This window comes from Neofelis nebulosa, chromosome 5 (genome assembly GCF_028018385.1).
Source record: "Neofelis nebulosa isolate mNeoNeb1 chromosome 5, mNeoNeb1.pri, whole genome shotgun sequence".
Lineage (NCBI taxonomy): Eukaryota > Metazoa > Chordata > Mammalia > Carnivora > Felidae > Neofelis > Neofelis nebulosa.
In genome coordinates this window covers 63,372,532-63,385,733 of record NC_080786.1, presented here as the reverse complement: position 1 = coordinate 63,385,733, position 13,202 = coordinate 63,372,532, and the positions used below count along the sequence as shown (strand labels likewise).

Below are 13,202 nucleotides of genomic sequence, written 5' to 3'. Positions count from 1 at the left end.
TCTCTAAAAATCATCAGCCCGAGAATCTGCCTGAGGTACAATACCTCACTTCATCTCTTTTTCAAATATTTCTTTTCCTACATTATTTTTAAACCATGGTATTTATCGACCATATAATCCAGCCATTCATTCCAGTTCTAGACATATGCCCATGAGAAAAGAAAATATATCTATACAAAGACTTATACATGATTACCAAGAAGTTTTGTTCATAAGAGCCCCAGACTGGAAACAACCTCAATGTCCATCAACAGGGGAACACATAAATAAACTGTGGTAGATCCACATAATGGAATACCACTCAGCAATAAAAAGAAATGAACTACTGATACACACAATACACATTATCAATAATTTTGCCAAATGAAAGAAGCCAGACCCGTCCCCGCTCCCACAAAAAAAGAGTACATACTGTATGACTCCATTCCTATAAAACTCTAGAAAACGCAAACTAATCAACAGTGACAGCCAACAAATCAGTAGTTGCTTGGGATGGATGGGTAGGAGTGAGGAACTGCAAAGTATACAGAAACACTTAGGGGTAACAGATATGGTCTCCATCTCACTTGTGGTGATGGTTTCCTGAGTGTCAAAACTCATCAAATTGTACACTTTTAATATTAACATGTACAATTTATTGTGTGTCAGTTATGCCTCAATAAAACCATTTTTTAAAGGTGAAAATAAGGACACGAAAAAGAGGAAAGAATAAATCAAAAGCAAACCTCTACTATAGGAAATGTTAAAAGAAGTTCTCTAAGCGAAAGGAAAATACCAATTACAAGGCAAGATCTGCTCAAGGAGTATGTAGATTTTTTTCTTATTGATGTCAATTTTCATTTTTTAATTTTCAGGTTTGGATCCATAATACTGCTACCTAGGTAACTGACATCACACTGAACATACATTCAGTCAGAAAGTTTTCTCCTCACTGTTCCTTCTGACATGTTTGCCACTTAATATACAGTGTCAATATACAATGTGGGGTGGTAGAGAAAAAGTATGAAGCTCCTAACACACCAGCTAAAAGAAAATCAGAGGAAGGATGTTTGGAAAATATCAGGGCGCGTGGGTGGCTCAGTCAGTTGAGCATCCAACTTCAGCTCAGGTCATGATCTCGTGGTTTGTGGGTTCAAGCCCCTCACTGGGCTCTGTGCTGAAGGCTCAAAGCTTGGAGCCTATTTCAGATTCTGTTTCCCTCTCTCTCTGCCCCTTCCCTACTTGCACTCTCTCTCTCTCTCTCTCTCTCAGGAAATAAACATTAAAAAATTTTTAAAAAGATGTTTGTAAAATATCATATGAAATGTTTCCTTCCATCCTAAGTATGGTTTTGTTACATCTTGACATTCAATTGTCCACCCTATGAACACATCAGATTTAATCGTTTAACCTCGCAGATTCAGAAACACTCCACATATACTCTTTATGTCAAAGAATGCTTACCTGCATTTCAAATTTCCATGAATCTCACCTACTGAACCCAACAGTAACATGAATTAAAGAACTACATCCAGGGGTGCCTGGGTGGCTCAGTAGGCAAGTGTCTGACTTCAGCTCAGGTCATGATCTCACGGTTCTTGAGTACACGCCTTGCATCGGGCTCTGTGCTGACAGTTCAGAGCCTAGAGCCTGCTTCGGATTCTGTGCCTCCCTCTCTCTCTCTGCTCCTACCCCACTCGTACTCTTTCTCTCAAAAATAAACAAACATTAAAAAAAATTTTAATAAAGAAAACAAAGAACTACATCCAAATTATATCCTCTCCCACTCTCTGCAAATCAAATATTTTTTCCCTCACATAGTCTTTTACAGGCTGTAAATAACTTACATATGCTATTGCTGAAAAATATAACAAAAGGTACAATATTTTTGGACGTCAGTTCTAGGCAATTCACCCTATAAATAATACAGTGCAGGTGCCCAAAAAACATATGCACAAAGATATTCTCTGCACTAATATTTTTTATACACTACAAATAATTCAAATATCCATCAAAGGAGGATTGATTAAATAAATTATGCACAACCACACTGGGAATGCAAACTGGTGCAGTCACTCTGGAAAACACTATTGAAGTTCCTCAAAAAATTAAAAATAGAACTACCTTACAGCCCAGCAATTGCACTACTGGTGTTTATCCAAGGGATACAGGTAAGCTGTTTCAAAGGGGCACGTGCACCCCAATATTTATAGCAGCACGATCAACAATAGCCAAAGTATGGAAAGAACCCAAATGTCTATCAATGGATGAATGGATAAAGAAGATGGATGAATGGATAAAGAAGATAAAGATGAATGGATAAAGAAGATGTAATACAATGGAGTATTACTTGGCAATCAAAAAGAATGAAATCTTGCCATTAGCAACTATGTGGATGGAACTTGAGGGTATATGTTAAGCGAAATTAGTCCATCAGAGAAAGACAAATATCATATGACTTCACTCATATGAGGACTTTAAGACACACACACACACACACCCACAAAAAGACACAAAACAGATGAACATAAGGGAAGGGAAGCAAAAATAATATAAAGACAGGGAGAGGGACAAAAACATAAGAGTATCTTAAATATGAAGAACAAACAGAGGGTTACTGGAGGGGTTGTGGGAGCGGGGATGGGCTAAATGGGTAAGGGGCATTAAGGAATCCATTATTGAAATCATTGTTGCACTATATGCTAACTAACGTGGATGTAAATTAAAAAAATAAACTAAATAAAAATTTAAAAAAGAAAGAAAGAAAGAAAGAAACCAAAGAAACATGAGAGCCAAAAACACTACATCAATATTGATTATATCCAGGGGGAAAAAGTCCTAGAAAAATGAAAAAGAAACTGAAAAAGGATATTAAAAAAATTAAATATGGACCATATGTTAAATAATATGTCAGTATTAAACTTCTTGAATGTGATGATAAAAAAAGTTATATACAGTCACATTGTATAAACGTTGTATAAATCTACATACACTGATACAGAAAGATATCCACAAGATGTTAAAGGAAAAAGTGGGTTAAATAGCAGCTTGTAGGGGCGCCTGGGTGGCGCAGTCGGTTAAGCGTCCGACTTCAGCCAGGTCACGATCTCGCGGTCCGTGAGTTCGAGCCCCGCGTCAGGCTCTGGGCTGAGGGCTCAGAGCCTGGAGCCTGTTTCCGATTCTGTGTCTCCCTCTCTCTCTGCCCCTCCCCCGTTCATGCTCTGTCTCTCTCTGTCCCAAAAATAAATAAAAAACGTTGAAAAAAAAAATTTAAAAAAAAATAAATAGCAGCTTGTACAGTATTTGGCTACTTGTAAGAAAGAAAAAAAGTGTTACCCTATAACTTCTAGTTGTACATTCACATGAAAAGATCATCAATTTGTTTATAGCGGCTATTAGGGGGATCTGAGGATCCACAGAGACATTTTTTTCCTTCAAACAAATCAGTATTTTTGTTAACATACACTATTATTTACTTACTTACTTACTTACCTGAGAGAGAGAAAGCACAAGTCGGGGAGAGGGACAGAGGTCACGATCTCATGGTTTGTGAGTTCAAGCCCTCATCAGGCTCTGCAGTTGCAAGGCCTGTTTGGGATTCTCTCTCCCTCTCTGCCCCTCCGCCCACCTTGCCTCACACAAGTGCACAAGCATGTTCTGTCTCTCAAAATAAATAAATAAACTTAAGAAAAAAAGAAATGTAGAAAATACTTAATATTTGGGGTGCCTGGGTGGCTCAGTCGGTTAAGCGTCCGACTTCGACTCAGGCCATGATCTCACGTTTCGTGAGTTCGAGCCCCGCGTCAGGCTCTGTGCTGACAGCTGAGGGCCTGGAGCCTGCTTCGGATTCTGTGTCTCCCTCTCTCCCCCTCTCTCTCTGCCCCTCCCCTAGTTGCTCTTTCTCAAAAATAAATAAATAATAAAAAAAAATTTTTTTAAAGCACATCCTTATGGAAAAACAGCCTCAATTAAAATATGATGAACTGGGGCGCCTGGGTGGCTCAGTCGGTTAAGCATCCAACTTCGGCTCAGGTCACGATCTCGCAGTCCGTGGGTTTGAGCCCCACGTCGGGCTCTAGGCTGATGGCTCAGAGCCTGGAGCCTGCTTCCGATTCTGTGTCTCCCTCTCTCTCTGCCCCTCCCCCGTTTGTGCTCTGTCTCTCTCTGTCTCAAAAATAAATAAACGTTATAAAAAAAAAATTAAAAAAAAATATGATGAACTATAAAGTCATTTATCATTCTCTGCCCCATATACTTTCCCCACATGAGAAGGGAGGTACAATTGTTACAAAATTACTATTCATTCTAAAATGTTTAGTTAGATTAAGCAAACCAGTTTTCCCACAGGCACATCAAAACAAATCATTAAAACTGGTTTTAAACACAAGGAAAAAGAACAGTTGTCATAAATCTACTTAAAGAAATGAAGCAAGCTTATGATCATTACTCGCCCTAATATAAAATCCCACAATTAAAAGATTAGCTTCTAGAAAGTGTTTCTCATAAACCAGAGAAATTATAGTCCTGTCTTCCAGTGATTCTAGAGAGAATTTTTTCTCCAGATAAGCAAACCCCCATGCTTATATGGCTAAAAATAAAGGCAACACAATTACAACTGAAAAATAATTGCAAGGAGCTTAAAAATAATTACTACTGGTTCTATATACCTAAAATTAAGAAAAGACTGGTATCACAATTAACCAGGGTAAGAAGGATCACATGGGAATCAACACACCTTAATAGAAAGTTTAACCTTTTACTTGGATAGGGCTATAGTTTTGTAGTTTTCCCCAGAAAATTAGGACACTTAACAGCTATTTAGAGAGAAAGAACTTTGAATTGCATTATAAAAGGATAAGACTGTTTCATCAGATAATTTAATTTACTATGTGCACCTGTTAATTAAAAGATGCTTTTATGTTAGGAAAAAATAGAATAAACCACAACACCCCATGCTTAAATCTCTAATAACAAACATAAAACTACACTGTGGAAAGGCTTGCTATTAGCCTTCTGTACAATTCGCAAATGTTTTTTGAGTGTACTATACTGCTCTAGGCTTTGGAGCTCCATGGCAAAGACAAGAACTCTGTTCTCGTGGAGCTTACATTCTACCATATAAATAAGATACAAAGTGAATAGAAGTGAAAGGCTTCTTGGAGACAGGACATTTGAGTAACCTGAATGACAGGAAAGAGACAGCCCTGTAACAATCTGGGAACAGAGCTCCCCAGGTAAAGACATTACAAAGTATGAGAGTACAATAAAAAAAAATTTTAATGGATTATCTCTAAATCAATTTCTTTTAATAAAATGCATTATCTGTGATTCCTATGTGCACGAATTTGAAAACCACCAACTGAAAAAACCCTCCCTAAGTGGCAAGTAAATGGCATGAAGTGATCAGCACAGAATTAAAATGAGAATAACACTGGGGCTGTTCAGTTGGTGGAGCATGAGGCTCTTGATCTCTGGGTTGTGAGTTCAAGCCCCACACTGAGTATAGAGCTTCCTTTAAAAAAATGAGAATAACATTAGCTCATGATAATGATCAAACTATTGATGCTAACTATATTGTATGTACTATGCTAAATTCTAAATTACATAGTCTCATTTTCAGCCTGAAGATACACTGTGAGATATCCACACCGTTTAGAATCAACAAGATTTAAAGATTAAATTTAATATTTAATTATTAATATATAATATATGGCTATTAATATACAATTATTAATAAGTATTTATTTATTTACTTATTTAAAGATTAAAGTGGTTGAATAAAGATATTCAGCCTTACCCTTGAATAATACAGAATTTAAAAGACCAAGCTAGTATTTCACCGATCAGATTCCAAGAAAAAAAGTTAAACTCATAATATCTGAGGTGAGCAAGGGCATGAGTGAAGAGATGCTCTCATTCAATGTAACTGTGCCATATACTGGCTCAAACCTTTTTTGATACCAAATTGTCACTAGCTACCAAAATTTATGAAGGACATATTCTATGAATTGGCTACAGAGAGACTCCCATACAATAGCACAAAATTACATATAAAGATGTGCATTATGTATTGTCTTATGGTAGCAAAAACATTAGAAATAGTCCAAATATCCATCAGTAAAGGGTTAAATAAATAAATCATGAAATATCTACAATATGGAATATTATACAGTGCTGAAAAAGGTAATGATGGTGGGCACCTGAGTGTCTCAGTCGGTTAAGTATCCGATTCTTGATTGATTTCCACTCAGGTCATGATCTCATGGTCATAGAGCTCCACATCAGGCTCCTTCCTGGGCATGGAACCTGCTTAAGACTCTCTCTTTCTCTTCCTCTGCCCCTCCCCCTCTCACACACACTCTCTCTCTCAAAAAAAAAAAAAAAAAAGGTAATGATGTAATTTCATGCAGGTTGAAATGAAACCTTGTCCAACATAAGTACATGAATTACTTTAGAAAAACTTTTAAAAAGGTCTTTAAAGGGGTGCCTACCTGGCTCAGTCTGAGGAATGTGTGACTCTTCATCTCAGGGTCATGAGTTCGAGCCCCACACTGAGTACAGCAATTAAATAAAACTGTTTTAGGGGCACCAGTGGTTTAAGCATTAAACTTCAGCTCAGGTCATGATCTCACGGTTCATGAGTTTGAGCCCTGCGTTGGGCTCGTGCTGACAGATCAGAGCCTGGAGGCTGCTTTGGGTTCCGTGTCTCCCTCTCTCTCTGCCCCTCTCCTGTTCACAGTCTCTCTCTCTCTCTCTCTCTCTCTCAAAAATAAAATAAACACTGGGAATGTAAGCTGGTGCAGCCACTCTGGAAAACAGTATGGAGGTTCCTCAAAAAACTAAAAATAGAACTACCCTACGTCCCAGCAATTGCACTACTAGGCATTTATCCACGGGATACAGGTGTGCTATTTAGAAAGGACACATGTACCCCAATGTTTACAGCAGCACTATCAACAATAGCCAAAGTATAGAAAGAGCCCAAATGTCCATCGATGGATGAATGGATAAAGAAGATGTGGTGTATAGGGGCGCCTGGGTGGCGCAGTCGGTTAAGCGTCCGACTTCAGCCAGGTCACGATCTCGCGGTCCGTGAGTTTGAGCCCCGCATCAGGCTCTGGGCTGATGGCTCGGAGCCTGGAGCCTGTTTCCGATTCTGTGTCTCCCTCTCTCTCTGCCCCTCCCCCGTTCATGCTCTGTCTCTCTCTGTCCCAAAAATAAATAAAATTTAAAAAAAAAAAAAAGAAGATGTGGTGCATATATACAATGGAGTATGACTCGGCAACCAAAAAGAATGAAATCTTGCCATTTGCAGCTATGTGGATGGAACTGGAGGGTGTTATACTAAGTGAAATTAGTCAGAGAAAGACAAAGATCATATGACGTCACTCACATGAGGACTTTAAGAGACAAAACAGATGAACATAAGGGAAGGGAAACAAAAATAATATAAAAACAGGGAGGGGGACAAAACAGAAGAGACTCATAAATACGGAGAACAAACTGAGGGTTACTAGAGGGGTTGTGGGAGGGGGGATGGGCTAAATGGGTAAGGGGCACTAAGGAATCTACTCCTGAAATCATTGTTGCACTATATGCTAACTAATTTGGATGTAAATTTTAAAAACTAAATAAAGAAAAGAAAAAAATAAAATAAAATAAAAAATAAATAAACATTAAAAAAATTTTTTTAAAAACCTTTTTTAAAAAAATGTCTTGGGGCACCTGGGTGACTCAGTCGGTTGAGCAGTCTGACTTCAGCTCAGGTCATGATCTCTCAGTTCATGAGTTCAAGCCCCACATCAGGCTTTCTGCTGTCAGCACAGAGCCCGCTTCTGATCCTCTGTCTCCCTCTCTCTTCCCCTCTTTTTCTCACGTTCTCTCTCTCTCAAAAATAAATAAGCATTTAAAAATAAATAAATAAAATCAAATAAAAAATGTCTTTAGAAAACAACAATGCGTTTGAGTTTATCTATAGCTTGGAGTTGGGATATCTTTCCAGTACTTTTCACATCAGAAAACACAGAAATGCCCCAAATATTGAGCTAAATATTATGACATTCCTTAAAATGAAATTCCATTCACAATTAAGAGGAAGTCATAATACAAAACTAGTATATATAAGGCGTCTTCCTTTTTTTTTAATGTTTATTTTGAGAGACAGAGCGTGAGTAGGCATGCACAGGGAAGGGGCAGAGAGAGAATCCCAAGCAGGCTTCACGCTGTCAGCGGAAAAATCAGATGCGGGTGATCCCACAAATACTGAGATCATGCATGACCTGAGCCAAAATCAAGAGTTGGAAGACTGATCAACTGAGCCACCCAAGCGCCCCTAATTAGGGTATCTTTAAATTATACTTCATTGACGTTCCATCATGTAAGATAAAGTCTAATGTGGTTTGCAAAGGCTTCCAGGATTGAATCCTAAGCTTCTCAAAGTTTAATATTCATGCAACTTGGGGCACCTGGGTGGCTCAGTCAGTTAAGCATCTGACTCTTGATTTCTGCTCAAGTCATGATCTCCCGGTTCAAGAGGTTGAGCCCTGCTGTCAGGCTCTATGCTGAGAGCTTGGAGCCTGCATGGGAATCTCTCTCCCTCTCTGTCCCTCCCCAACTCATGCTTGCACATGCATGCATGTGCGTGATCTCTCTCAAAATACATAAATAAACTTCATTTTTTTTTTTTTTGTTTTTTTTTTTTTCAACGTTTATTTATTTTTGGGACAGAGAGAGACAGAGCATGAACGGGGGAGGGGCAGAGAGAGGGAGACACAGAATCGGAAACAGGCTCCAGGCTCTGAGCCATCAGCCCAGAGCCTGACGCGGGGCTCGAACTCACGGACCGCGAGATCGTGACCTGGCTGAAGTCGGACGCCCAACCGACTGCGCCACCCAGGCGCCCCAATAAACTTCATTTTTAATAAATAAACTTAAAAAAATACGTATGCCACTCACCTGGAGTCCCTATTAAAGTGTAGGTTCAGATCAAGGGATCTGTGATGGGGCCTGAGAGTCCCATTTTCCAAAAATTCGCAGACCACACCAAGGAGCAAGGATCTAGCCCTCGTCCACACCTCTCTACACCTTGCACTTTAATTTAGTGAATTACCGCTCTTCCACATATACCATGTTCTTCACAACTCTGTCTCTTTTCTAATTCTTCATCAGAAGTGGTTTTCCCCTCACCTCCTCCACTTCAAAAACTTCTAGTCTTTATTTTTAGTCCAAACATCACGAATATTTCAAGGACATGGAGATGTTGGTTCTTTTGGATTCCAAGATGCCTATGCGTTTATGTTCAACTTATCATATTTGTTATTTACATGTCCATCTCCCTATGAGACTATGAGTGTGAATGCAGAAAATTTCTATCTTAGAGACGCCTGGGTGGCTCAGTCGGTTGAGCGTCCGACTTTGGCTCAGGTCATGATCTCACAGTTTGGGAGTTCGAGCACTGCGTTGGGATCTGTGCTGACAGCTCAGAGCCTGGAGCCTGCTCCTGATTCTGCGTCTCCCTCTCTCTCTGTCCCTCCCCCATTCATGTTTTGTCTCTGTCTCAGAAATAAACATTAAAAAAAATAAAAAAATAAAAAATTTCTATCTTCACACACAGATGTTCAATAGATGTTTCTGAGTCCAAGTCATTAAGGTATCAAGTCTCTGCCACCACCTCTGAAATCATGGCTATCACAATCACTTTTATTCTGTAGCACTTTCTTTGAAGTATTTACAGTACTCAGCAAAAAAATACTGCCAGATTATTGAAGGTAATCTCTAAAATATAAGACAATACTCATATTCAAAATTAAAGCAAAATGTAACACTATTTGATGAGATGTTTACATTAATGGTGGAAAACAAATCACATTAATTTCACTCTATTTTGGAGTAAAAAGGACAAAACAAAGATTGTACCCTTTGGTATTCTTTTTATTTAAGTGCTTGAAGCAAAATAAGAATAACATAAAATTTCTAATATACCTAATAGTCCTAATTAATTTGAACTTTTACTACATTTTAAAAACAAATGACAGGGGTGCCTGGGTGGCTTAGTTGATTAAGCATCCGACTCTTGATTTCGGCTCAGGTCATGATCTCACGGTTTGTGGGATGGAACTCTGAGTCGTCAGTGCAGAACTTGCTTGGGATTCTCTCTCTGCCCCTTCCCAACTCATGCGTGTGTGCACATACTCTCTTTCTCTCTCTCAAAATAAATAAACTTTAAAAAAGAAAACAAATGACAAAATAGTATCTTAAATCAATGCTTACACAGGCAGCCCTCTCTTTACCACTCACCTTCCTCATCGATCCATTTCATGGTGAAAAGCTGTTCGTTGTCAAAAGAACACATGTCTCGAACTTCACTGCAAAGGCCCTCAAAGGAGATTGAAGGTTCAAAATGTGTTATCATGATATCCCTGAAAAAGAAAAAGAAAAAAAAAAAAAGGAGTTTTAAGTTTGACAATGACCAAAACTAATAATACTCTACATAACACTAAGTGCCTGAAAATCAGATGAACATCAGTTATTTTGTGAGTGCCTCAACATGCATTGCTTCCGGTAAACTATCTCCATAAAGTAAAAACAAAAAATCCATATTAAATAATGCTTAAAAGTAAAAATAGTGGGGGCGCCTTGGTGGTTCAGTTGGCTGGGCCTCTGACTCTTGGTGTCAGCTCAGGTCATGATCTCACGGTTGGTGAGTTCAAGCCCCACATCGGGCTCTGTGCTGACAGCATGGAGCCTGCTTGGGATTTCTCTCTTTGGGATTTTCCTTCTCTCTCTGCCCCTCTCATGCTTTTTCTCTCTCAAATAAACTTAGTAGAAAAAAAAGTAAAAATAGTGGATTTGTGAGAAACTTTCATTCAATCTCCCTTCTCATTCAGGTAGGCCACCCTAACAGCTCTGATGGTTGTCCCACTTTGGCTTTAATTTTGTTATCAAAAGCTCACTCTTTTGTGAGGCACTGCACTTCGCAGATGAACAGCTCTATTATTGATGAACTTCTGCCTTATATTTAACTGAAATCTGTTCCAATCACAGGTTGCAGATCTCCCCTCCCCCAAAAGTCCACCCTTCATCTAAGAAACAGCTCTTCAATAATTTGACCAAGATCTGTCAAGTCCTCTTCCCCAGCCCTCATTTCCACAAATTAACCACCCATGAGACCATCACCCATTCTTTGTGTGGCATGATTTTTAGACCTCACACCTTCATTTTCACCATTTCCCAAAGAATTCCCATTTGCCAAAATTGGGTTTAAAATAAGACTAATATTTTAGGTAGATACCCAAAGAACATAGGAACAGACATAAATGTGTACTTGTTTGTATTAGTGTTAGATAAGCAACAGTATTCAAATAAATCTACGTAGTGGCTATTTAGTATAAAATTTAAAACCGCAACAGTTTTAGAGCAGAGGCCTGGGACTTCCTCCAAGGAGCCAGGAGAAGGCTCCCTATGATCACATCTCCACTCAGTAGCCAGACACAATCACCTTTCAAATGTAAGTCAAACAGACTGAATGACTCTAATAAAAATTTATAGAGTGATGCCTATGTGTCAAATTCTGTCCTAACAGTTTTACAAAATTAATGTAGTTCATGTCCTTTCTGTTTTAAACTCTTCAAATGCCTTTCTGTCTCATGAAGAGTAAAATCCAAAGTCCCTAGTGGAGTCTACGAGACCCTGGCTACCTCTCTGACCAACCTCTTCTACTACTTGAGCAGGTAAACCAATGCTTATATTCTACCATCTACCCCAGCTAGAATGTAAGTTTGGTGAAAGCAGGGGTTTTATTTTGTTCATTATATTCCTAGCAATCAACACAGTGCCTGGCACAGAACGGATGCTTAAGAAATACCTGTTCAAGAAAGGAAGGAACTGTGAACAGAAATGGGTAGCTGGAACACAGAACACAGAGTAGGAAATAAGGAATTTCAAATTTTAGTCATCTGCACAAAAAAAAAAAAAAAAAAGTTTAAAACTGGTCTTTATGGGCTATCAAAGGTAAGCAAAGAGCAGAGCCTCAAAATGGATTGCCCTTTTCTTGATAATCTTTCTAAGCATCTCACAGCTTTGTATCCCTGCCTCTGAGAACTTCTTGCCTTGGCTTTCATAACAGTAAGCTTCCCTGGCTCTCCGTCGGCTATACTGAATGAACGCTTAAGTTTCCTTTGATCTTCAATCACAAGGTACTCTTTACATTCTCTCTCACATTCATCTTCTGTCATTCTTTCTTTCTCTCTGAAACTTAATTCATATTCAATGTTTTAACTACTATCTCTATGTAGAGGTCTCCTAAACCTGTAATTCTACCTTTTGATGATCTGGTTCTAATTCCCATTCTCAACTTGAACCCACCATTCCCAATACAAATACTCTACTGCACTCATCTGGTTTACTCATAACTCCCACACATAAGACCTTGATGACCCAAGTTTTAATACTGGGCCCAGTATTTAGAGGGAGGTTCAAGGCCCTCCCAGTTTATAGAGGGAGGTGAGGATCAATTCTCTAATAGGCACTTCAACATCAACTTCCATTAAACAGTTTTTAACCACATAAGCCCAATGGTCCATACTTTTAAACCTGTCCAACATGTATCTTATGTTTCATCTTTTGTTATTTAACTCATACACTGATAACACATCCTCAACTAAACTGTATACAACTGGGAGACAAAAATCCTCGGACTGTTTCATAGAGTCACAGTACTATTAACATAATGAGGACTCTGAGACTATACTGCATATTAACTAACTCGAGAGTAAATAAACAAATATTAATAAAAAATAATTTAATATCTAAAAATTAGAAATCCAATTGTCATGGTAGTAGACAGCTACAATTTGGAAGAATCTTAAAGCATTTTTTTGAAAGTAATAAAAAAATTCTCTTATTACAACCTACACTTTCCTATAACAACAGTTCTTTAAATTTGTGTATATACATATGCATGTTATATATGTGTATATAACATATATACATAACAGTTTACAAAATACTTTTTTTTTTTTTTTTCAACGTTTTTTATTTATTTTTGGGACAGAGAGAGACAGAGCATGAACGGGGGAGGGGCAGAGAGAGAGGGAGACACAGAATCAGAAACAGGCTCCAGGCTCCGAGCCATCAGCCCAGAGCCTGACGCGGGGCTCGAACTCACGGACCGCGAGATCGTGACCTGGCTGAAGTCGGACGCTTAACCGACTGCGCCACCCAGG

At 38.7% G+C, this 13,202-nt stretch overlaps 1 protein-coding gene across 1 annotated transcript in view; it reads right to left on the bottom strand.

The window, feature by feature from the left end:
• The window catches only part of PRKCI (protein kinase C iota), a 72,561-nt gene that overhangs the window by 45,839 nt on the left and 13,520 nt on the right, over positions 1 to 13,202 (bottom strand). Inside the window, exon 2 of the mRNA XM_058730480.1 lies at positions 10,276 to 10,397. Within this exon, the coding sequence (XP_058586463.1) occupies positions 10,276 to 10,397 (122 nt within the window). The remainder of the gene's footprint in view (positions 1 to 10,275; positions 10,398 to 13,202) is intronic.